At 43.2% G+C, this 25,674-nt stretch overlaps 1 protein-coding gene across 3 annotated transcripts; it reads right to left on the minus strand.

The window, feature by feature from the left end:
- Positions 1-18: 18 nt before the first annotated feature.
- plxnc1 (plexin C1) lies at positions 19-25,606 on the minus strand. 3 transcript variants are annotated; one of them, XM_046328485.1, is made up of 30 exons: positions 24,420-25,606; positions 24,127-24,282; positions 23,328-23,462; positions 23,144-23,238; positions 21,445-21,725; positions 21,249-21,351; positions 20,903-20,990; positions 20,061-20,099; positions 18,863-18,996; positions 18,460-18,636; positions 17,882-17,984; positions 17,532-17,711; positions 17,234-17,404; positions 17,008-17,110; positions 16,715-16,816; positions 16,391-16,494; positions 16,213-16,254; positions 15,956-16,062; positions 15,546-15,744; positions 14,688-14,834; positions 13,608-13,776; positions 13,355-13,455; positions 10,535-10,607; positions 9,608-9,642; positions 9,431-9,526; positions 8,975-9,138; positions 7,056-7,203; positions 1,382-1,522; positions 1,226-1,300; positions 19-717 (listed from the first exon to the last, which is right to left on the minus strand). In XM_046328485.1, exons 1-30 carry the CDS (start codon positions 25,383-25,385, stop codon positions 613-615), a joined length of 4,539 nt encoding a protein of 1,512 aa, XP_046184441.1. In that variant the 5' UTR covers positions 25,386-25,606; the 3' UTR covers positions 19-612. The 3 variants fall into 3 exon arrangements, with proteins under 3 accessions (XP_046184441.1, XP_046184440.1, XP_046184439.1); XM_046328484.1 differs by having other exon boundaries at positions 15,956-16,068; XM_046328483.1 differs by having other exon boundaries at positions 15,956-16,080; positions 24,420-25,605.
- Positions 25,607-25,674: the final 68 nt, after the last annotated feature.

Below are 25,674 nucleotides of genomic sequence, written 5' to 3' on the forward strand. Positions count from 1 at the left end.
TCCTCAGTTTTAATTGACTGTTGTGAGATTTGTATCAAATGTTTACGCTAAGACCATCACTCTAAAACTTTAAAAGCGTGATGGTCCCAAAGGCATTTGTATTTAAAAAAAAAACATTTTAAAAGTTGGTTTCGTGGATCTAAAGAGCTGTGACTTGCACAACATTTATACATTTTTTTTTGTAATGTTATTTCAAGATGTATGTGTTTTTGTATTTGCAATTCATACAAATAAATGTTTATGCTTTACTGATGTTGTGTACATATTTGTTGTTGTGAGCTTTACTTGTGTGAACCATTAACACTAGAACTGCTGAACTCTTCTTTAGTCTTTCAGTTTTGGTTGAGGAAACAAAAGTCCCAGCTTCAGAATAAGAGTGTATTTGCTGCTTCTGGGTAAATGTCTGTCTGGAATGTGACCTGCTAATTCCTGCCATCATTTGGTTCATCCCAGTAATCGGAAAAGCCTCCCGATTTGTATGTATTTTTTCTTCTTGAATTGTAAATCCCTGTGTCTCCTGACATATTCCATCTTAGAATCACAAAGCAGGGTGGGCATCGGTACTTAGAGCAGCTTTCTGGCCTTCAGCACGTCGAAGGGGAGGGAGTGAGCTCAGTTCCAGGAACAGCTCTTGAGGCTGTCAAACAGGCTCTTCACATGCTGCAGTTGCTCTTTCAACTCCACGGGGGCGCCGTTCTGATCCAGCTTCAGTTTAATCTGCCAGGGAAACACCACACACACCCAATTGTTTACACAAGCAGAGGAGGGGGGGGGCAGCTCATGTCCATAAACTTCAGACCTCAGCCAGTAGCAATATGCCACAATGGGGGATTATCATTCCACACAATCTAGGCAAATTCAAACTAAATATTTGGTGCAGGTATGGCCAGCTGCCATTGTGGAGCTCAAAACAGTCCATAGATCATTACAAAATGAAGAACTGAAAACAGCCTGACCACCCCCTTACCCCACAGAGAAGTGGTATCGGCTATGCTCTGCCTTGACACTGCAGTTATTTCATTTCCCAAGACCTGGGCTTTGTGCCAGTCGGCTTTACAGTTACACAGTGATCATATCATGTTGGCCTGAACAACATATTTTTCAAGATGTTTAGTCCTGGTTGAAGTGATTAGACAGTGCAGGGGAAGTGTGAAGGTTATGGGAAAAATCATGAATGCCAATTAAGGGGAGATTACTAAAGGTGGGAGTGAAAAAGACAGTTTACCTCATCAAAGTACAGCTGCATGTATTTGTAGAGTTCACGGAGGGCAGCAGATTCATTGAATTCGTTTTCATGTTTCTAAAGAAACAAATATACATTTAATGTCCTTAAAGCACAATATCAAAATGAATTAGAAAACAACCACTAGATGGGAGGTACCTTTGACTCCTTATGCAGGAACTCTTTGAACTCAGAGCTGCTGATTGGTGGCTGGTCCCTGACCTGCTTGTAGTAAGCCCTTACTTCCTGCTTGTACTGGGAGATATCTTTGGCATAGAGCAGTTTATTGGTTGGGTCATGCTGGAACAGAGAGAGGGTAGAAGAGTCATGTCAAATCTAGGTGATAGGTGTGCTTACATTTGAGCTTCTAGCATTGTCAATGCCAGGTATTCTAAGAGGCCTGCAAGTTATGAGACCAAGCCTGTGACTTGCATTTTGTTTTACATCTATGGGCTCGATTCAAGGTAGAGCTGTCAAATCCATAGGCAGCTACTGGCATTATACCTATCGATGCTAGTGTTGAGCGTTTAACTGACATGGAATATATATATTTTTTAAAACAACTAATGGATTGACGTCGGTTAATTTGAATTCCATTTTTGTTCGTTCGTTTTTTCTGTGAACTCAATGCGCAGTTTCTTTAGCGATAAATCAGACCAAGCCTGGACTTGTGCGATGTAGTAGGGAGTTGTAGTTTCCAACAAGCCAATATTCTACATACTGCAAAAAAAAACATGGTAATTAACTACAATGCCCATAATCCATTGTGCTTCTACTTGGCCTGTCTGTGTAGTGCAAACATAGAAAGGGAGAGAAGAGACAAGCAATGTTGCCTCAAATTCATTGGGTCACTGAAATGTTAGGTCTTGTGAGTGGAAACTTGAAAGTTGCCTCAAATTCTTTGCAACTTCCGATGCACGTTTTTTTGTGAACATTGAGGCTGTATCCTTACAGTTCGACAATAGCTAATAGGCTACTTGAGCATAATGTAGGCCTACCAACAAAGCCAATGGAGCAAATCCCATAACGTTTTCACACGGAAATAGCTTTTGAGTTCTATGATATAGCCTTCAGTATCCTAATATGTGGTGTTCAATGCAGGCCTACATTGCATGAGATGTTTTTTAAAAACATTATTTTACATTATGAAGGGCTTGACATGAATGATTTTTAATTTGGTCTGTGACACTATGGAACAAATAGGGGACTGCAAATTGTATTGTGTTGCATGTTGCAAGAAACATCTTTGCAAAATAGCATGTATTATTACCATACAGAGAATTAGAATGTAGGCTACCCCTCTGACTATTCAAGCCTGTCTCAACATACAACACTGCCCCTTTAATTAAGACAAGCTTTTTACCTGACTTGCTTTTCAAAGATGGCTTGAAATGTAGACCACCATTTTTGTGCTCTTGTCAGAAGCGGAACCTCCACATTGCCGACCTATACTTATCTATAACTAGGGTAACAACTCGCAAACGAGCAAAGAATATCAACAAATGTTCATGTGAGCAGCTCTGAACTGATCTGAAAAGCACGTTCATTCACTAGCAGGTGATTGAAAGAACCCTAGTGGGCTACCCACCAATAGAATTCTATTGAAAGACCCCTAGTGGGCTACCCACCAATATAATTCTATTGAAAGACCCCTAGTGGGCTACCCACCAATATAATTCTATTGAAAGACCCCTAGTGGGCTACCCACCAATAGAATTCTATTGAAAGACCCCTAGTGGGCTACCCACCAATATAATTCTATTGAAAGACCCCTAGTGGGCTACCCAGCAATAGAATTCTATTGAAAGACCCCTAGTGGGCTACCCACCAATAGAATTCTATTGAAAGACCCCTACTGGGCTACCCACCAATATAATTATACTCTGTTGTGCTCTGCCTACAACAAAATCACAGCCTCAAATCTTGCAAAGTTAGATTTGTTTCGTTGCATTGAAAAGGGGCTGATATAATGTTGATTCAATCACAGAAAAACATTGATCTATATAGCGCAAACTAATGGGGTGAACTCAGTGAAGTTCAATCTCTTGCGTCTCTGCGCGGCCTGACATTTCTTCTGTGTGGCAGGCCTGGAGGAGGTGCGGGCCAAGCTTGTGCAGTTTAGAGGGAACACTTGAGGTATCTCTACCTGAAAATACATGATCTACGTCAGGGGTGTCAAAGTCAAATGGACGGAGGGCCAAATAAAAAATGTAGCTACAAGCCGAGGGCCGGACTGTTCGAATGTTCATTGAAAATTTTTTAAATGACGCATATAGTCTAGTGAACCTAATTGAACCTACTGAAAACCTAACAAATATATTCCAATATGATCAGATAAATAAAGCAATATTTTCTTATGGCTCTGTCAGTAATCTTTCATTTTCAACAGACACAAAAGACAAATTTCCTTTATATAAAAATCCCCATAACATGAACATTAAATGAAAGAAACCGGTATTCAAGGCACCATCAGTAGCCTATATTTTCTATTTTAGCAAAAGTGGGCTAAATTTACTTCAAAGAAAAAAACAATAATAGCAATTTTCTATCATCCACTCAACTGAAATATTTTTAAAATATAATTGGATTGAAATACAATAAAATAAAGTGCAAAAATCTATTAATCAAAAACAACACTTTGTTTAAGGAGAAGTAACATGCAGTGAAAACAAATATTAAACTTTAACTTTTAAACTTGAACTGAGTAAAAACTCTAAATATGTGATTGCACAGTAATGTTCACTTGTTTGAGGTTGAGGGTGATACTTGGTGGTGTCCCATCTTTTCCACAAGTTCATCAATGTTCGGGTAAGGCTCTGAGCTGAGGAAATCCTCAGAATTGAGTGGAGGTGTTCAGCAGTAAGTCGACTTCTGTGTGATGTTTTGTTCAAGTTCATCAAAGAAAACAGTTGTTCACACAGGTATGTGCTGCCAAACATAGACAACGTTTGAGCAGCCTGGATGCGCAGCTGGGGCATTGTGTCGGGAGGAAACGGGCGAACTCCGCAGCACCCACTGCCGCATATTTTGCCCTCAGTGCATCATTGCATTGGAGGTCAATCAACTCCATTTGGAGGTTTGGTGGTGAGCTTTCCACGTCAACAGCAAATGGGTTACCGAGCAGTTCCAACCTGCTTTTTTGTGCTTCAAAGTCAGCAAATCGGCGTCGAAAGTCAGCGGCAAGCATACCTATTTTATCAGCCAACTGTGCGCTCGGGAACGCACTGGTAGAGAGCTTCTCTTTCATGGTCTGGCAGCTGGGAAAGTGGCTCAAATTTTCATTCCGCATCTGCGTCTCCCACAGAGTCAGTTTGGTTTTAAATGCCTTCACTGTACTGTACATATCAGAGATGACACGATCCCGACCCTGCAGCTGCAAGTTCATTGCATTCAGATGACTCGTAATGTCACACAGAAAAGCCATTTCACACAGAAACATTTCGTCTCGGAGTTGTGTTGTGTCTTTCCCTTTGCTGTCCAAGAACAGACAAATCTCCTCACGAAGCTTGAAACATCTTTGAAGCACCTTTCCCTGGCTTAGCCATCGCACCTCTGTGTGATAAGGCAAATCACCATGCTCCGTTTCTAACTCCGTCAGAAATGCCTTGAACTGGCGGTGATTCAAACCTTTGGCTCTGATAAAGTTAACTGTGCGCGTGATGATGCTCATTACATGCTCCATTTTCAAGGCTTTACCGCACAACGCTTCCTGGTGTATGATACAATGATAAGCTGTCAGCTCACCTGTCGCGTTTTCCTCTTGCATCTTTTCCCGTATCTTCTCCACCAGTCCGCTCCTGTGTCCACACATCGCAGGTGCTCCGTCGGTTGTCAAACCCACAAGTTTTTCCCAAGGCAGCTCCATCTCATTTACACATCTTGACACCTCTTCATACAAATCATGCCCCGTAGTTGTGCCATGCATAGGACGTAAAGCCAAAAACTCCTCTGTCACGCTTAGGCTGGAGTCCACTCCGCGGATGAAAATTGACAACTGGGCAATGTCAGAAATGTCGGTGCTCTCATCCACAGCCAAGGAATATGCAATGAAATATTTTCCCTTTTTCACAAGCTGCTCTTTTAGATTGATGGACAACTGGTCTACTCTCTCGGCAATGGTGTTTCTGCTCAGACTCACATTTAAAAAGAGTTGCCTTTTTTCTGGGCAAACTTCGTCACAAACTTTAATCATGCAGTTTTTGATGAAATCCCCCTCCGTAAATGGCCGGGCTGATTTAGCGATCTCTTCTGCCAAAATAAAACTGGCCTTGACAGCAGCCTGGCCTTGTGATTTGGCTTTTTTGAACAGAGCCTGTCGAGATTTGAGGCCTCGTTTTAATTCCTCTGCCTTTTGTAGCCTTTGTTCCATGTCCATATTCTTGTTTTTGTCCGCGTGTTTCGTTTCATAATGTCGTCTCAGATTATACTCTTTCAGTACCGCCACACTTTCTCCACACAGAAGACACACAGGTTTTCCAGCTACCTCCGTGAACAAATACTCCGACTCCCACCTTGTTTGAAACCCCCGGTTCTCAGTGTCCACCTTCCGTTTTGCCATTTTTGATGGGTATCTGAAAGTTAATTTTACTGTGATGCTGACAACTGCTGTGCCAATAAATATTGAAATGAAGCAGCCTACTGCTCGGTGCGTCACCGTTGCATTGTGGGAAATGTAGTATTGGTGCGTGTAAAAGATCTGCGGGCTGCCGGCTTGCTGCGGGCCGGTTCTAATAATAAATCAAGATCATCCCAGGGGCCGTAAAAAACCTTCTCGCGGGCCGGATGTGGCCCGCGGGCCTTGACTCTGACATATGTGATCTACGTGGATCAGTTGAGAGGGAACATTGGAGACAAGACGCTACCTGAAAATAGATGATCTAAGTGATTGATAGTTGTTGTTCAGCAGTCATAAAGGTATGCCTTATTTACTTTGAAGAACTACTAAATAGTGATTTTGTCAGACCGCACAGGCAGCAACTCTATAGAGATGAGATGATGACTTTGAATGAAATAATGAAGTCATCAAATGTATTAAACAACTGAAATGTTGTGAATAAATTATGGTTAATAAGTGTTAAGCAGTAAGGGGCAGTCACTACCATCATGGGACTTTTAATAATCATTTTTTTTATGTGTTACAGCATTCAACCCACATAGAGCATTTCATGTTTAAATATATTTGAAATTGAAAACTGATAATCGAATCGAAACGACCTCGAAAAGCACTATTCAGTAATGGCCTTGACTCACTGACCAGCAGAGTCATCAGTAGGTAACCATGCCCAGTAGCTGGCACCTAGGTTCAAACCTACATCCCTGTCCTTAGGGGGAGAGATTCTTGCACCAAATTCGAGCCACAAACTCCTGAAAATTAATTACAATTCTCTTTGTAAATTTGACAGTTGCAGAAACATACAAGAATTTAGGCTTGAACCTACAACCGCTTGGCTGCTAGGCAGCGATTTAACCATTGGACCACATTCTCCTTCACATTCTTTACCCTGCTCTTTGTTTATTTGACATAGAGAATTGTGTAAACGTACACAAAAACACAAGAAACATCTCAGGTCCAAAGCAGGAATTTTACTTTTTCTACTCTTCGTATAAATTGCATTGAGACTTGTGGAAACGTACACAAACGCACAAGAGATGAGATTTGAACAACCAACCTTTCTGTGTTACATGTCTCCTAGTACATTTTACATTGAAAGTTGTGTGAACCACCAACTCTTTTTGCATATTTGATATTGAGATTTGCAGAAACGTACACAAAAGCACAAGAGATGAGGTGTGTTAGTCATTATATTCTGCGATGTCACGGTCATGTCCCCACCTTGCCCAACTGTTTCTCAGCCAGGGAGAAGGAGTCCATGAAGGCCTGGGCAATGACGGACAGACAGCCGTCCAGAGGCGGGGTCTTCTCCATGTCGAACACAAACTGGGGGTTCTTCAGGATGTTCACCCAGAACCGCAGGGGCAGGCTGGGAAAGAGCAGGGCAGAGGGCCAGTCAAACATTATATTACTATCCCAATACAGTGAGTAGTGGATTGAGTATGAGTGAGTAAATACAACACATTGATTAGACATGAGGAAAGACATTAAGAAAGATGGATTCTACTATAAACATACTCAAACAGGTGTACCCTCAGGGTCATATACATTAGGCACCAAATGGAAGAAAACACTGAAAAATGGAAGGACTACTTGAGCTTAATCATAAAAATAAAATGCTCATATTCGTTTTCCATTGCAAAATGTTTTGCTACAGTGTGAATTTTATTAAACCTTTATTTAACTAGACAAGTCAGTTAAGAACCAATTCTTATTTACAATGACGGCCTACCAAAAGGCAAAAGGCCTCCTGTGGGGACGAGGGCTGGGATTACAAATAAAAAATATAGGACAACACACACATCACGACAAGAGAGACAGCACAAATTGACATAATGTAAGACCTAAGACAACAACATAGCAAGGCAGCAACACAAGACAACACAGCATGGTAGCAACATGACAACATGGTAGCAACACAATATGGTAGAAGCACAAAACATGGTACAAACATTATTGGCCACGGAGAACAGCACAAAGGGCAAGAAGGTAGAGACAACAGTACATCACGCAACGCAGCCACAGCTGTCAATAAGAGTGTGCATGATTGAGCCTTTGAATGAAGAGATTGAGATAAAGCTGTCCAGTTTGAGTGTTTGTTGCAGCTCGCTCCACTCGCTAGCTGCAGCGAACTGAAAAGACGAGCGACCCAGGGATGTGTGTGCTTTGGGGACCTTTAACAGAATGTGACTGGCAGAACGGGTGTTTTATGTGGAGGATGAGGGCTGCAGTAGATATCTCAGATAGGGGGGTGTGAGGCCTAAGAGGGTTTTATAAATAAGCATCAACCAGTGATGGAAAATCTGATGGCTGAATGGTAGGGAACATCTAGCCGCTCAAGACCACCCTCACCTGCCGATCTTTAAATTATGTATCTGTAATCTAGCATGGATAGGATGGATCTGAATCAGGGTTAGTTTGGCAGCTGGGGTGAAAGAGGAGCGATTACAATAGAGCAAACCAAGTCTAGATTTAACTTTAGCCTGCAGCTTTGATATGTGCTGAGAGAAGGACAGTGTACCATCTAGCCATACTCCCAAGTACTTGTATGAGGTGACTACCTCAAGCTCTAAACCCTCAGAGGTAGTAATCACACCTGTGGGAAGAGGGGTATAATTCTGACCAAACCACATGACCTTTGTTTTGGAGGTGTTAAGAACAAGGTTAAGGGTAGAGAAAGCTTGTCAGACACTAAGAAAGCTTTGTTGTAGAGCATTTAACACAAAATACAGGGAGGGGCCAGCTGAGTTTAAGACTGTATCATCTGCATATAAATGGATGAGAGAGCTTCCTACTGCCTGAGCTGTGTTGTTGATGTAAATTGAGAAGAGCGTGGGGCCTAGGATTGAGCCTTGGGGTACTCCCTTGGTGACAGGCAGTGGCTGAGGCAGAAGATATTCTGACTTTTTACTCTGCACTCTTTGAGAGAGGGGAAGTTAGCAAATCAGGCCAAAGACCCCTCAGAGACACCAATACTCATTAGCGGCCCATAAGAATGGAATCGTCTACCCTATCAAAAGCCTTGGCCAAGTCAATAAAAATAGCATCAGAACATTGCTTCGAATCAAGGGCAATTGTGACATCATTGATGACCTTTAAGGTTGCAGTGACACATCCATATGACCCAGATGAACACATACCTGTTGGTTTTCCAGATGTGTAGTACATCCTGGTCACTGATCCTCTTGCTCTCTCCCTGGGCGTCCAGGAAGTCAAAGAAGTACTTGATGGCAGGCGGGGTTTTGAGGTTAGGGGTTCCCCAGATCGTTCTGAACAGGTTTTCCACAAACGAATGCACAGCCACCTGAGAAAGGAGGAAGTGGAGATCATATGGTCATATATAATGTCCCTTACACTGAAACTGCAATGACAGCTCCAAGCAAGCCACTTTAGTACCTATCCATGTTTTTTTTAAAGCAATGTTCAAAGGGGAAATGAGAAAAGGGAACTGTTACAGTCAGTATATATGCTGGATCTCACATAACTGAAGAATCTAGATTTCCATCTTTCAGTTAACCATTTATCAGAGCACAGTGGCAGGTTGAAAGGGGTTGGTTTGACAGGTCAGGATGTAAGTTAACAGTGAGTTTTCTTGCCTTGGTGGAGAGCAGCTTGGTGAGGTACACTTCCTTCAGTTTCAGCTTCTTCCTCTCCGGGTTCTTCTTTTGGTCCTGGTCAATGTCAGGATCAATCTGGGGTCAAAGAGCACCATTAATCAATCATATCAAACGCAAAACAGTGACATCAAATTCAGAGGTCATGTTGGCACTTACCAGATGGAAGTATTTTGTGGAGTAGTTCTGATCGTCTGTGACAAATACACAACAACAGGTCCAGGTCACCATGGATGACTAAATAGCAGACAATTGTGCTAAATAGCTTCCTGGTTTCTGTTCGTGTTTTATATAAGCTGAAACAGTTAAGTGGTTTTGCATCTCACTTGTGTTTCACATCTGCCATATAACAACATTAGAAATATGGGGAGGGTAAATGTGGAGCAAAACATGTCTACTTTAAACTCAACTTTTACTGAGGAATGTTTGTTTTGTTGATTATTGTTTTTTATTTGTGCATTTCTTTTGGGCCCATGCTGTCTTGATTGAGTAATTGTTTGCACCAGAGCTCCCTTGTAAAAGAGACCTTGGTCTCAATGGGACTCCACCCTGACAAAATAAAAGTTTCAATAAACAAATACAATAAATAAAAGATGGACTTTGACAAAGCGAATCGCAAAAGTTACTCTGTGCCCACGTGTGTGGTAGTGATGAGCATTAACTATGAGCATGCGTTTGTATGTGTGTGAATACTGTTCGTGTGTACTCTGTGTGTAGTGTACTCTAGGCATCCCCCCCTCACACACACACACACACACACACACACACACACACACACACACACACACACACACACACACACACACACACACACACACACACACACACACACACACACACACACACACACACACACACACACACACACACACACACACACACACACACACATACGTTTGTGTGTGTGTGAATACTGTTTGTGTGTACTCTGTGTGTAGTGTACTCTAGGCATCCCCCCTCACACACACACACACACACTAATTTCCTGTATAATACAGTGTGAGGCGAAGTGTACAAGATCCACATCTCTAGGAGCTATGGAGGCATATTGTACTGTAGCATGGCAATCTCTGTTGACACCCTTACCTTTCAGGCTGCTCTGAGGACTCAGACTGGGATGGGTCTTAGAAAGCACTTTGATGGACGCTCCATCCGGTACCTGTAGACACACACTGAGTTAGAAGGTCGATAAATGCTTGCTGAGTTACAAGCTTCTCAACCAGCTGGTAGACCTAAAATACAGTAATGTTCTACAGTGAGACTAATAAAGAGTACAGGAGTTCTAATCTATTTGTGATCTGGTTTGGCCTTGTGACACAGGCAGCTCAGTCCTACCAGCCAGGCTGCCTTGGATTGGAGCTAATAATGCTTGTTAGTAGCCTTAAAAATCAGGTTGCAGAATGAGAGCAGCAGAGCAGTACACTGTACTTAGTACTCTGTGTCACGCCTTGACCTTAGAGAGCCTTTTTATGTCTCTATTTGGTTTGGTCAGGGTGTGATTTGGGGTGGGCATTCTATGTTTTTGTTTTCTATGATTTTGTATTTCTATGTTTTGGCCGGTATGGTTCTCAATCAGAGACAGCTGTTTATCATTGTCTCTGATTGGAAACCATACTTAGGTAGCCCTTTCCCTCATTTCTGTGTGGGAAGTTGTCGTTGTTTGTGGCACATAGCCCTTAAGCTTCAAGATTTTTTTTTGTGGGGGGGGGCGTTTTTGTAGGCGTCATCCTAATAAAAAGGAATATGTACGCTCACCACGCTGCACCTTGGTCTTCTTCCAGCATCGGCCGTGACACTCTGATTCAATGTCAAGGATGTTCTAGTCTAGTGAGACCCTCTACTTATAAGATACCTGACAGATTTGTGCATGTGGTTTGGTGACATTAAGCAACAATTTGACAACCCAATCCGTCTAGTTATTACAACTACTCAGGACAAGATTGAATCCGGATCGCGGAAGATCCGCGTTATAGCACGATTGAAATGGAAAGGTATTTTCCTATTGAGCCGACTTATGCAGGATTTACAGTGAATGCAGTCTCCGCAGACAAGGGAACGTTGCCTTTACATTTACATTTACATTTAAGTCACTTTAAATTCCAATCGTGCAGTTCTTCAGCGGTAATGATGGAATCCAGGCATTAGCCATTGACATACAACAGCTGCCAGTGATTGGACCTTTAATCTGAATTTTTTAATGTTTAGGCCTTCAACTGCATGTAAAAAATATATACAGTGGGGCAAAAACATATTTAGTCAGCCACCAATTGTGCAAGTTCTCCCGCTTAAAAAGATGAGCGAGGCCTGTAATTTCCATCATAGGTACACTTCAACTATGACAGACAAAATGAGAAAAAAAATCCAGAAAATTACATAGTAGGACGGGCCTGTGAATTTATTTGCAAATTATGGTGGAAAATAAGTATTTGGTCAATACCAAAAGTTTATCTCAATGCTTTGTTGGCAATGACAGAGGTCAAACGTTTTCTGTAAGTCTTCACAAGGTTTTCACACTCTGTTGCTGGTATTTTGGCCCATTCCTCCATGCAGATCTCCTCTAGAGCAGTGATGTTTTGGGGCTGTTGCTGGGCAACACGGACTTTCAACTCCCTCCAAAGATTTTCTATGGGGTTGAGATCTGGAGACTGGCTAGGCCACTCCAGGACCTTGAAATGCTTCTTACGAAGCCACTCCTTCGTTGCCCGGGCGGTGTGTTTGGGATCATTGTCATGCTGAAAGACCCAGCCACGATTCATCTTCAATGCCCATGCTGATGGAAGGAGGTTTTCACTCAAAATCTCACGATACATGGCCCCATTTATTCTTTCTTGGTCCCTTTGCAGAAAAACAGCCCCAAAGCATGATGTTTCCACCCCCATGCTTCACAGTAGGTATGGTGTTCTTTAGATGCAACTCAGCATTCTTTGTCCTCCAAACACGACGAGTTGAGTTTTTACCAAAAAGTTATATTTGGGTTTCATCTGACCATATGACATTCTCCCAATCTTCTTCTGGATCATCCAAATGTTCTCTAGCAAACTTCAGACGGGCCTGGACATGTACTGGCTTAAGCAGGTGGACACTGCTGTCTGGCACTGCAGGATTTGAGTCCCTGGCGGCGTAGTGTGTTACTGATGGTAGGCTTTGTTACTTTGGTCCCAGCTCTCTACAGGTCATTCACTAGGTCCCCCCGTGTGGTTCTGGGATTTTTGCTCACCGTTCTTGTGATCATTTTGACCCCACGGGGTGAGATCTTGCGTGGAGCCCCAGATCGAGGGAGATTATCAGTGGTCTTGTGTGTCTTCCATTTCCTAATAATTGCTCCCACAGTTGATTTCTTAAATCCAAGCTGCTTACCTATTGCAGATTCAGTCTTCCCAGCCTGGTGCAGGTCTACAATTTTGTTTCTGGTGTCCTTTGACAGCTCTTTGGTCTTGGCCGTAGTGGAGTTTGGATTGTGACTGTTTGAGGTTGTGGAAAGGTGTCTTTTATACTGATAACAAGTTCAAACGTGTGCCATTAATACAGGTAACGAGTGGAGGACAGAGGAGCCTCTTAAAGAAGAAGTTACAGGTCTGTGAGAACCAGAAATCTTGCTTGTTTGTAGGTGACCAAATACTTATTTTCCACCATAATGTTCAAATAAATTCATTAAAAATCCTACAATGTGATTTTCTGGATTTTTTTTCTAATTTTGTCTGTCATAGTTGAAGTGTATCTATGATGAAAATTACAGGCCTCTCTCATCTTTTTAAGTGGGAGAACTTGCACAATTGGTGGCTGACTAAATACTTTTTTGCACCACTGTATATATTCTCTGTCCTAGATGCTGATTTGAGATTGAGAAATATTGAACGTGAGATTAGGCTTATTTCCTGGATCAGGAATCTTGGAAGTGTTCTTAACCTTGTAGTGCTTGAGTGTGTTGAGCATGGTCACTTCTCCTAGAACCCCTGAGCTGGCATCCACCTCCTTCAGTGGGACAAACCTTCCATCCTTCTCATACTCTGCAGAGTTCAAGAAACAGAGAGAGAGAAGTCATTCCTTTGAAAGAATCTATGATCGATCAAGATTTTTCATTTGCTTTTAGAGTCATAATTCACTCATCACTCTTCCATTCTCTCCTAATGTCTTGGACACATGAGGTACTACAACTGACCGATGTGCATCTGTCGGAGAGGAGTGTTGTAGGGGAAGCCAAACTTGGTCTTGAAGGTCAGGAGGATCTTCTCCTTGACCTGCTCCACCGTGTCACAGTCCAGAGCACTGACCTCCAGAGGCTCACTGACCTCTCCGTCTGTTCCCACAGCAAACAGCACCTGTAGCCTCTGGGGTGGAGGGTGGAGGGTGGAGGGCGCGGTCAGACAGACACACATACATCATGATGTAGGCTACTTGCATGAGGTTTGGGTTAGAAAATTAAACGTGAGATGAGATATATTCATCAGTGTGTGGCTAACCCCTGAAGCTAACCTTCATTCCCACTATCTTTCTACTTGGGTCAGGGAAACCACACAGTTAGCTAAAGCTTTAAAAAGCCACATGTCTGTGTATATCACTTGATGGACTTCATACAATAACACTTATACACTATAGGGATAACATTTCTCTGTTATAAGAAACCACTGAGCAACTGTCTCAGCAGGATTACGATATGGCTCAACCAGTGCTTATAAAGACTACAGTTTGCATCCATTTTGGCTCTGATTAATTTACTTCTAGACTTGTTTCTTTAATTTAAAAGGGTTCATCTTTCGAGTCTGAGAGACAAACTGAGAAATGTGCCAAAGCGGAGGCCATATCTACTAATAGCTTCCTAAAACAGCAATAGTTACCCCTGTCAACATCGCATGTGAGGATCTTTGTGAGGGTAACATCACTTTCAACCCATCTACTTTTGCCCCAGCATATATTTTCTAACAGACTAGCTCCTCTAACCACAACTTTTCTGGTAACAAACAAAACATAAAGGAGGAACTGCCAACTACCTCTCTCGCTATGCCCTAGATCCAGGAAGGGTGCGTTCGTGGCAGTGTGCTGTGTGTGTGTGTGTGTGTGTGTGTGTGTGTGTGTGTGTGTGTGTGTGTGTGTGTGTGTGTGTGTGTGTGTGTGTGTGTGTGTGTGTGTGTGTGTGTGTGTGTGTGTGTGTGTGTGTGTGTGTGTGTGTGTGTGTGTGTGTGTGTGTGTGTGGCAGTGTGTGTGTGTGTGTGGCAGTGTGTGTGTGTGTGTGTATGTGTACCATTGGGCTGAAGTCCTGGGCCTGCCACAGTAACCAGTCTTCGTTAAGTGTGTAAAGAGCCTTTTCTGTGACTGAGTCCACTGGGCCTTTAGACATCTGCTGGGTCAGGGCACACACCAGCAGGAAAAGGGGCTGGCCCACGCTCTCCTGTTGGGACACAACACACACAGCTCAGTTAAACACACACAAACCGGTATTCACATGTGCAATTAGGTATGACTCATTTACATGCACTCGTATGAAAAGTTACAAAATCAGACACTCATTTACATAGACACTCAAACACACGTGGAAATGTGTGAGAGAAAAATACAAATGTACTGTGAGCTAACCATAATGACATGAAGGCTAATAAATACATACAATATGAATGAATAAGGCTTTGATAGAAGTAGAAAGAAAATAATAAATATAGACTGATATAGATAGACGGATGGACCCCGAGGAAGCCGTAGAGGCAAACGGATGGACCCCGACGAAGCCGTAGAGGCAGACCGACCGACCCCGACGAAGCCGTAGAGGCAGACCGACCGACCCCGACGAAGCCGTAGAGGCAGACGGACTGACCCCGAGGAAGCCGTTGAGGCAAACGGATGGACCCCGAGGAAGCCGCAGAGGCAGACCGACCGACCCCGACGAAGCCGTAGAGGCGAACGGATGGACCCCGACGAAGCCATTAGAGGCAGACGGACTGACCCCAAGGAAGCCGTAGAGGCAAACGGATGGACCTCGAGGAAACCGCAGAGGCAGACTGACGACCCCGACGAAGCTGTAGAGGCAGACGGACTGACCCCAAGGAAGCCGTATAGGCAAACGGATGGACCCCGAGGAAGCCGTAGAGACAGACGGAGGACTGACCCTGAGGAAGCCGTAGAGACAGATGGACATCCAGTTGGTGAGCAGCTTCTCTACGATGGACTCTGTGCGTCGCAGCATGAGTTTGGGCTGGGAGTTACTGGGCTGCTCCATCAGAGCCCTGAGTAGTTCCTCCATCACCTGGGTCAGGTAGGGCAGGTCACCGTGGAGGGACACGGTCAGCAGGGAGGCCACCGCACACCTTGTATGACACAACATACCTCAGACTTATGACATCTCTATTACCTGCTCTAGACGCCAACCTGCTCATCCATAATGACTTAAATGACACCTAAACCATTTCTACTGTACTATATACAGTACATTAACCTTATCTGTCGTATATCCTATACCCAAACCAGCTAAGTGACACTTGACCTAAATTGTGTCCTGTCCTGTCCTCACTGACTCACTTCTCCTTGACGTTGAAGTTCTTCTGCTCCTCGAGAGCGTGGACGAAGGAGGTGAGGAACACCTGATCCCGGATCAGTCTGGACAGGGCCTGACAGCTCTCGTCTGGCTGCACCTTCACAGCGTCCTGACCACAGGACAGATGTTAGCCACTTATGGAAATCTATTACATCCTCCGTTTCCCTTCCAGTCATTGATAAAGTAATGTTATGGCAATCAGACGAGCAGATTTCACATACGGTTTTAAATCAAATCTCACCTGGCCAATGTCTTTGATACAGGAGGTCATCACAGGTCCACCCTAATAGAAACAATAGGACGAACTATGAACATAAAAACACAACCTATCTGTCCATTTAATACAACATTTCTTATCTTAAATCAGACTGTATTAGATATACTGCATTGACTCTGTTCTGTGCTCTGCTCCTACGTACGTCAGGGAAGAAGATCCTGGAAGCAAAGTGCTTGTAGTCCAAGAAAGGGATGGCTCCAACGTTCTCAATTAAATCACACTTTTCCGTCTGCATATCCACAAATCCTAGAGAACAGAAGGGTAAGTAAAGGTGTTTCTTTTTGGTGTAACTATACCGTATGAACCCTATGTGTGAATTGCATGTGGGTGGTAGTCATGGGCCTTGACTCTGTTAAAATCCATGTATGATGCCAATTTGGTGCATCAGTGAGTATGAGTGTGTGTTTGCCTGTCTGTGTGTGATTTAAGAATATAAATCAAGGTCGGTGTTTCCACGACGACTGACCTTGTCTGATGTCATTTCTGATGTCACACTCCAGCTGATCCAGCTGCTTGTTCATTTGTGCTGCCATTTTCCTCTGTTTATTGTAGGAATACAACACCGCACCTGATCAGGACAGGGCAAGAGCTTTATTCACACACACACACACCACCATACCTAAACCTATTCAACCAAACCAGGTCAGACCTCATTTCAGAACCCAGAACCAAATCTTGTGTGCCAGCTACTTGATTGGACATTTACAGTCTGTCGTGAGACACTAAGTCAAAACAAAGTTGATGAGGGTGAATACTTACCCACAATGACCACAATGATGATGGGTATAAGCACAAGGATGATTAGCAGTGAAGGTGCAGCTTGTTTTGGCAAAAGCATTTTGGTGAAGTTTCCAACTCTTATCTGAAAAACAAGCACATCATAATGCATGTTGACTGTAAAATACTATTTCCAAGGACAGTTCTGATTCGGAGATTCCAAGAGCAATTAACAGCCTTTTTGGATGTATCTGAATAAGAGGTTTACCCTCAGTGAATTGATGTTAAAGTTGGGAGTGTTCTTTATCTCACAGATGACAGAGTCAGTCTCGTTGCTCGTCTCGATGGTGTCCATGACACACTCTACATCCTGGTTCTCCTCCTGAACACCAAACACTAAGATCTCTTCTGTGGTGATGTTCAACTTGTCAGCCCTTTTCTGAAATAAAAATAAAAATAGAAATGGAATGTGTGTGTATGAATGAATGGGAAAGAGAGAGGGAGTGTGCTACCAAAATACATATGTGTGTGTATCCGTGCCTCCATGCATGTGCATGTGTGTATACCTCAATGGTGACACGCATGTCATTTCCTGTCTTGATTGCGGTGTAGCTGGTGAATTCTGGGTCGGGATGGTAGGTGAGCTGTGATGAGCAGGCCAGTGTCTGATTGGCCACTCTCAGAGACACAGTGGAGGTGACTGGCTGGTTAATGTGTTCAAAGGGAGGTGTGTGGTACCACAGAGTCTAAAAACACCAACAACATGAATTAGAATACCTCAGATATTGAGGCCCCCATGACTGATTTCTGTGTGTGTATATTAGGTTCATATTAGGTTGCTGACTGGTTACGTAAGTGGGTAAAGACATGACGCTTAGTCAAGAAATCAATGAAATCAGTCTGTTAAGATGCCTACCCCAGAGCTGTATTTGGTTTGGATGGTCTGAGGGGTGTGGTCATGAACAACCTCCTCCACAAACTCCAGATGGGACCCGTGGACCTTGATCTTCCTCTTCCCACTGCAGGACACATACAAAATCAACCAATCAGAGGAGGGTTGTTGGTCACACCTAGCGTGCTGATGGGAATTGTAGTCATGACCCATCAGCATTATTTAAATAAGCCAGAGAAAGAAAAAAAAGTTGTAACACAAAACAAAGCATTTGACAGAATAAATTAAGTAAAACTAGCTAACCAAACATGAAGAATCTGCTTTAGAGAGCTACCAAAAGCAAAAAGGGAAGCCAGTGCTGAGCAGTTGAGAGAAAGAGGGAAATGAAACATCTATTAAAACACTGTTGAATGAAGCAACTTCTGGGAAGCGGCCCACTTTCTTTTCCCATCAGACAACACCATGGCCAGGAGCCATATGTGGAAACGAGTTACAGGCATGTTTCTTAACCTCTGTATAGCTTGTGTGTGTGTGTGTGTGTGTATACAACAATTCTGATCATATGTGCGTACCTATGTGGGTGTGTTTGTGCATGTTTTTACCTAGCCCAGGTAGTGCTTGGTGTTAACCCAGTGCAGGATGGTGAGGACCCATAGGTGACAGTGGCCTTGCCCAGACAGCGACCGTCTGGCAGCACAGCACACACACTGACAGAACCTTTGTCTCCACTGGGGATGTGGAACGTCAGACTGGACCCAGTGTGGTTCCACACTGGAGACCTGACCAGGTGATACACACACTACACAGGTTAGATACACACTTTACAAAAACACAGTGGTAAGGCATTGGGTTTTCATGAATGAATTGAGCACCAGTGAAAAAACCCATCGAAATCATTGTTTAAAAGCATTGATTTAAATAATCCACCTTTTATGTATCTCAAAAAATGATGTTTGCATCATTAGAAAATAAATCATATTCAACCGATTGTCCACTTTGACTCACTCCTTGAGACTGCAGTTCATGTGCCCTTGGATGCGAACCTTGGTCACATGATCCAGGTTCTCTCCATTCATCAAGGCATGGTTTCTCCCATGGAAGGACAGAACACTGGGCTCTATGGAAAAGATCACTGGCTCCTAACAAACAAACAGACACAGAGACAGACAGACAATATTTCTGATAAAGACAATTGAAACTAAATATGTGTTTGTGGCTGTAGGCTTGGTCTTTAGTTTTGGTAATTAATGATGAGTGACAAAGTTAGAGGCATAAATATCATACCCCCGAAAAATGCTTAATATTGCTCTGTCTAACTGAATACAGTATCTTGGCATTGGTAGACATCCATTTGAGTGTCTTCATTTTGTCCTCAATCTTAGCTTTCGAGAGCGAGTGTGAGAGAGTGAGGTTTGATAAGGCCAAAGGAACTTTATGACACTTTACAAACACCAAACCCAATAAGGAACAAACACTTCCTTCACCACCAAACACACACAGCTATATTCATCACATCTAATTCAATTATTCACATTTCATTCAAACTGTGAGGAGCATGATAACAAAGTAATCCCATTAAAACATCTCAAATACAGACACTATAATGGATCTTTCGGGGTTATTAAAGTTCAGATGTTATCTGTATATGTATGTATGTATGTATGTATGTATGTATGTATGTATGTATGTATGTATGTATGTATGTATGTATGTATGTATGTATGTATGTATGTATGTATGTATGTATGTATGTATGTATGTATGTATGTATGTATGTATGTATGTATGTATGTATGTATGTATGTATGTATGTATGTATGTATGTATGTATGTATGTATGTATGTATGTATGTACAGTAAGTAGCTTACGACACACGTGTGAACACATGTTTTGGTAGTGTATAGGTTGTAGTGACCATATACAAGAAATCTTTGTCCTTGTCACATAACAGATGTCCTAAGCTATGTAATAGGTACTTTGCATGAAATGACTGTGCCGTCAATGTCACCGTGAAAATCTCAGACCACTTCAAGTCCACTCTGTGTCACATGCAGACACATACGCACACTTGCGCACAAAAAACCCCACATACATACGAACTTAGTTCCCTGTTCTGAGATCAAACTTCCCTATAAGGGACATAAGATCCACTGAGAGATGCTGATGAAGAGGAAAAGGCTGTGATCAGCAGGATGGACTTACAGAGTAGTTCAAACCTGACTGGCTGAGTCTGCACACGTCCTGGGGAAGGAAGTGAGAGAGGGTTGATGAACAAGATACAGGAACACACATGGTGAAGAAGTTGCGAGATGAACACCCTCAAATACGGGGTGTGTGTGTGTGAGAGAGAGAGAGAGAGAGAGAGAGAGAGAGAGAGAGAGAGAGAGAGAGAGAGAGAGAGAGAGAGAGAGAGAGAGAGAGAGAGAGAGAGAGAACGAGAGAGAGAGAGAGAGAGAGAGAGAGAGAGAGAGAGAGAGAGAGAGAGAGAGAGAGAGAGAGAGAGAGAGAGAGAGAGAGAGAGAGAGAGAGAACGAGAGAGAGAGAGAGAGAGAGAGAGAGAGAGAGAGAGAGAGAGAGAGAGAGAGAGAGAGAGAGAGAGAGAACGAGAGAGAGAGAGAGAGAGAGAGAGAGAGAGAGAGAGAGAGAGAGAGAGAGAGAGAAGAGAAAGAGAGAGAGAGAGAGAGAGAGAGAGAGAGAGAGAGAGAGAGAGAGAGAGAGAGAGAGCGAGAGAGCGAGAGAGAGAGAGAGAGAGAGAGAGAGAGAGAGAGAGAGAGAGAGAGAGAGAGAGAGAGAGAGAGATAGAGAGAGAGAGAGAGAGAGAGAGAGAGAGAGAGAGAGAGAGAGAGAGAGAGGGAGAGAGAGAGAGAGAGAGAGAGAGAGAGAGAGAGAGAGAGAGAGAGAGAGAGACAGAGAGAGAGAGAGAGAGAGAGAGAGAGAGAGAGAGAGAGAGAGAGAGAGAGAGAGATAGATAGATAGATAGATAGACAGAGAGAGAGAGACAGAGAGAGAGAGAGAGAGAGAGAGAGAGAGAGAGAGAGAGATACCTGTATGGGGTCTGAGTTGGCAGACCTGGTTGTCCAGGAGCAGACATCATTACTCCAGCTACATCCAGCTGTCATGCACTGAGAACACCTGAGAGGCACAGAGACAGGAATAAGAATACTACACTGAGTTGAATCATAAACATGTATACCATCTGTTACTCAAGCAAAATGTGGACTAACAAATCTATAACATACAGAAAGGCAAGTGTGTAACACAATCTGCCCAACATATCATTTAAAAGATGTATTTAGAGTAAATATTGAAGTAGGTCTAAACAAGTAGGTTGAAACATAGTCTTTGAAGGTGCTGAGGCGAAGCATGACAGATCTGGGATTTCTGACTGACAGGGCAGAGGTAGGTGGTCCAGTGATGTCTGAACAGTTCGTGAGCATCAGTTTCTCAGCAAAGTTCTGCTTCCCCACTCTTATCTTCACTGTGACATCCAAACCTATGTGGGAGAACACAGGGAAACAATCTCTAAGCAAGATGCTCCATTTTGTCAATTGGAAATCTACAGGAGAGTTAGAAGGTGAAAGGTTACCTTCAGCAGGAAGCTGGTCGCTGGAGAACAGGCAGGAGCATTGCGGAAAAGCTGGAGCGGGGCTTGTCCTGTCACACAGATCACCTCTTTTACTGAAGAAGTTACAGGTGAAGGTGAGACTTCCTGTCTCATTCACATTCAGGTGGACCTTGACAGTGAGTGTGATCCTCTCTCCACTGCTGCTCTTCTCCACCTGGTAAGAGACCATGTTCTGTTGTTGGGAGTCCTCAGAGATGGAGATCCAGGCTGAAGGTTGAAGGCAGTCATCCTGAAACGAACATCTAGATCACATCACATAGAGGGGTCAGGCTGAGCAGGTTTAGGGTGACACAGATAAACAGGACACGTTTGGAGTCATTTAGAAATGTCATGTTGTTTTTAAAGAAAATCATTTTTTTTGGTCCATTAAAATAACATCAAATTGATCGGAAATACAGTGTAGACATTGTTAATGTCGTAAATGATTATTGTAGCTGGAAACGTCTGTTTTTTAAAACAAAAACCACCAGTCTCAACACCAACAGTGAAGAGGTGACTCCGGGATGCTGGCCTTCTAGGCAGAGTTGCAAATAAAAAGCCATATCTCAGACTGGCCAATAAAAAATAAAGATTAAGATGGGCAAAAGAACACAGACACTGGACAGAGGAACTCTGCCTAGATGGCCAGCATCCCGGAGTCACCTCTTCACTGTTGGTGTTGAGACTGGTGTTCTGCGGGTACTATTTAATGAAGCTGCCAGTTGAGAACTTATGAGGCACCTATTTCTCAAACTAGACACTAATGTACTTGTCCTCTTGCTCAGTTGTGCACCGGGGCCTCCCACTCCTCTTTCTATTCTGGTTAGAGACAGTTTGCGCTGTCCTGTGAAGTGAGTAGTACACAGCGTTGTACGAGATCTTCAGTTTCTTGTCAATTTCTCACATGGAATAGCCTTCATTTCTCAGAACAAGAATAGACTGATGAGTTTCAGAAGAAAGGTCTTTGTTTCTGGCCATCTTGAGCCTGTAATCAAACCCACAAATGCTGTAGCTCCAGATACTCAACTATTCTAAAGAAGGCCAGTTTTCAGCTGTGCTAACATAATTGCAAAAGGGTTTTCTAATGATCAATTAGCCTTTTAAACTGATAAACTTGAATTAGCTAACACAACGTGCCATTGGAACACAGGAGGGATGGTTGCTGATAATGGACCTCTGTACGCCTATGTAGATATTCCATTAAAAAATCAACCTTTTCCAGCTACAATAGTCATTTACAACATTAACAATGTCTACACTGTATTTCTGATCAATTTTATGTTATTTTAATGGACCAAAAGAATGGTTTTCTTTCAAAAACAAGAACATTTCCAAGTGACCCCAAACTTTTGAATGGTAGTGTATATTCACAGGAAGTTTCATCTATAGTGCCACGTTTAATTTTAAGAAGCTCCGGGTGATAGAGGAAATGCCCTTTGTTCTATCACTCTGAATTTGTAAAAATCAAGATCATATGATATTAAAAAACCTGGGCCGAGGTATGTCATTAACACAGACAAACCAACTGTCCTCATTGAATTACATTGAAATGGCTGCCACCATTGATCTTCACAACAAGAATTAAAAAGTACATTTTAGAAAAGAAAATATGTGACATAATAAAGAAATCTCTATATAGCGTAAGTTGTAGAAGTGTGTAGTTGTGGTTCTTGTGACTGACCTTGACTCACACCAGCCACAGAAGGGGTCCTGAGCAGACCAACAGTCCTTCAGACTCTTGTGTTCACTGCACTGAGCCACAGGCACACGTACCATCTACAACAAACACACAATATTATGTCCTGGGTCCTATTTCAGAATGCTTGTACTGTATAATATTTATCTCTGTGTACAGTAGAACTTACTTGGTTCCTCAGTGCCATGTACACATGTTTGCGGTCCACTGGATCCAGGTGCATCTTGGGAAACACACGGCGGTCGTCATCTGAATTGTAGAGCACTCTGGGACAGGCAGGTTTGTAGGCCTTGTCTACAGCAAGCTGACATGGGACAGAGAGAGACACTTGAATAACATCTCTCTGTAGATTGACACATAACACTTACAAACCACAATGCATAACATTGCCCTAGGAAATCCCCTATACTGCAGCTGTAAATATCAGTTGACCGCACACATTTCTCTCTGTCAAGAGTATGTATGAATTTGGTGATGATGATACGCGATAGACTAACAATCATTGATGTGTAGTGGTGACCAAACCCCTGTCTGGTTTGTTAGAGTGTACTGCATGGTGGTGATATTTCTGTTAGAAACATGCAGGGGATTTAGCTGGATTATTAAAGCTTTCCAGGGACAACACTGCATAAAGGAGACTATTGTGCCTAATAAAGTTACTGCGGTGTTTCTCCAGGCTAATTTAGACCTCGGTAAAACAAAACATGCTGTTATTCTGTTGTATGAGTATCTGTGTGTTCAAGGGAGAAATAAGGACACGAGAGGGGTGTTATGAGGCCAGTGTGTGTGTGTGTGTGTGTGTGTGTGTGTGTGTGTGTGTGTGTGTGTGTGTGTGTGTGTGTGTGTGTGTGTGTGTGTGTGTGTGTGTGTGTGTGTGTGTGTGTGTGTGTGTGTGTGTGTGTGTGTGTGTGTGTGTGTGTGTGTGTGTGTGTGTGTGTTAAGAGCTCTCATAACTGTGTTCCACAGACCTTGATGAGTTGTCCGTCTCCTGTCCCAATGAAGAACACCAGCCAGGAGTTGTGTCTCACTGCCAACACTGATGTCATGGAGCTGTATTTAAACACCACTGTCTCTGGGTGCAGGTCCTGGGTGGTACCGTCCTGGGTGGTACCCGTTGGCAATGCCTGGAACAGCATACATATCCGTGTTAAAGACAATCTCAACACATTTGCTAAGAAATTAGGGTAACGATAATGATAGTGACTTTGCTATGGTGTTGGTTATAAACCATACATAAAATCATCATCATCATCTCACCAACCTCTGCACAGCCTTTATAGCAGAAGTCTGGGTCATTGTATTTGAGTTGAGGCCCTGTAGAGCTGATGTTATAGATGGCCAGCACGGTGTTGATGGGGTCGCTTGTGTTACCAGCCGTGAACACACCTGCCCAGAGCACCTGCCCATGGAGCCCACCAGAACCTTGAATCACAGAGGAAGACAGGAGCTCCCGCCGCTCCGTGTTTCCACAGCATTTGAGTGTCGCACCTTGGAAGTACCTCAACGTATTTGTTTTACTGTTCTCGCTCTTGAACCAAATAACTCGAACTTGACGCTCTTGGGGAACGTTCGAGAACACGTAGATGTATGAATTACTCTGAAAGCCGTCCACAAACTGAAACTTCTCCTTTTGTCTGGCGTCAATATACGGAGTCGTACTCACATCTGAATCAGAAAAGATTCCCCCATGCTGTCCTTCTAGTGTATTCCGTAGGGCAAGCAACTGATCTGAATTCGCACACGCTTTACGCACACGGCTCTGCAGCCTTCCAGTCATAATGTAGGAGTTCGTCCCGAGATCAACAATAAATCCAATGGTTGAATCTCCAGGGTCCAATGAACCCACTTCAATATTCTCCGAATGCACAGATTTCGAGATTTCGTTGAGATCCAGTATTTCACAGTAACCGCATTTTGTGGTTCCACAGGTGATCAAGGTCTTGTTTTTGATGAATGGCAGTAAAATGTTTACCTTAAATGGATACGTTTCGTCGGAATGAGGTACTTCTTGGTTAGGATAAACTACATTCGGAGTATCCCTCTTTATAACTTTGGTAAAATCATGATCCAGCTGGTAGAGTCGGTCATCCGTAACGACGTATACGGAGCGGTCACTAATGGCAAAGTCGCGGACGTCTCCATCAAGTGTGAGATTCTCCTGGCCCCAACCCCAGTCCACACAGGCGAGGAGAACCCCCCAGAAAACAGCCATCATCTCGTATGTCATGTAGTCAGTCAAGCCTGAGAGAGTGCATGGTAAAACTCCGTTCCGCGCCCCTGATGCCACTGTCCAACTGTGCCGAAGGCCAATAAAAGGGATTGCGTAAAAGCGCACAGTGGATGGATGCTGCAACTATGTGTTCACTTTAGGTCATTCAATTTAGTAGCGGGCGGTTATGTACTGAGACTCAGATTTCCGTGTTTAACTCTCTACTGTGATGTCGAGATTAACGTTAGTTCCCTACCTTTCAATCTCAGCAGAGGGTGTTGCAGTAACATCGTTGTTTGGATGTTTC

This window comes from Oncorhynchus gorbuscha, linkage group LG25 (genome assembly GCF_021184085.1).
Source record: "Oncorhynchus gorbuscha isolate QuinsamMale2020 ecotype Even-year linkage group LG25, OgorEven_v1.0, whole genome shotgun sequence".
NCBI lineage: Eukaryota > Metazoa > Chordata > Actinopteri > Salmoniformes > Salmonidae > Oncorhynchus > Oncorhynchus gorbuscha.

What these genes read in the sequence shown, in the direction of transcription:
- plxnc1 (XM_046328483.1), bottom strand. Translation starts at nt 25,385, where the DNA reads ATGACATACGAGATGATGGCTGTTTTCTGGGGGGTTCTCCTCGCCTGT. An exon ending in CCAACTCAGACCCCATACAG is followed by an intron (nt 20,100 to 20,902) that starts GTATCTCTCTCT and finishes TTCCTTCCCCAG; the next exon opens with GACGTGTGCAGACTCAGCCA. An exon ending in ACATGCGTGTCACCATTGAG is followed by an intron (nt 17,405 to 17,531) that starts GTATACACACAT and finishes TTTTTATTTCAG; the next exon opens with AAAAGGGCTGACAAGTTGAA.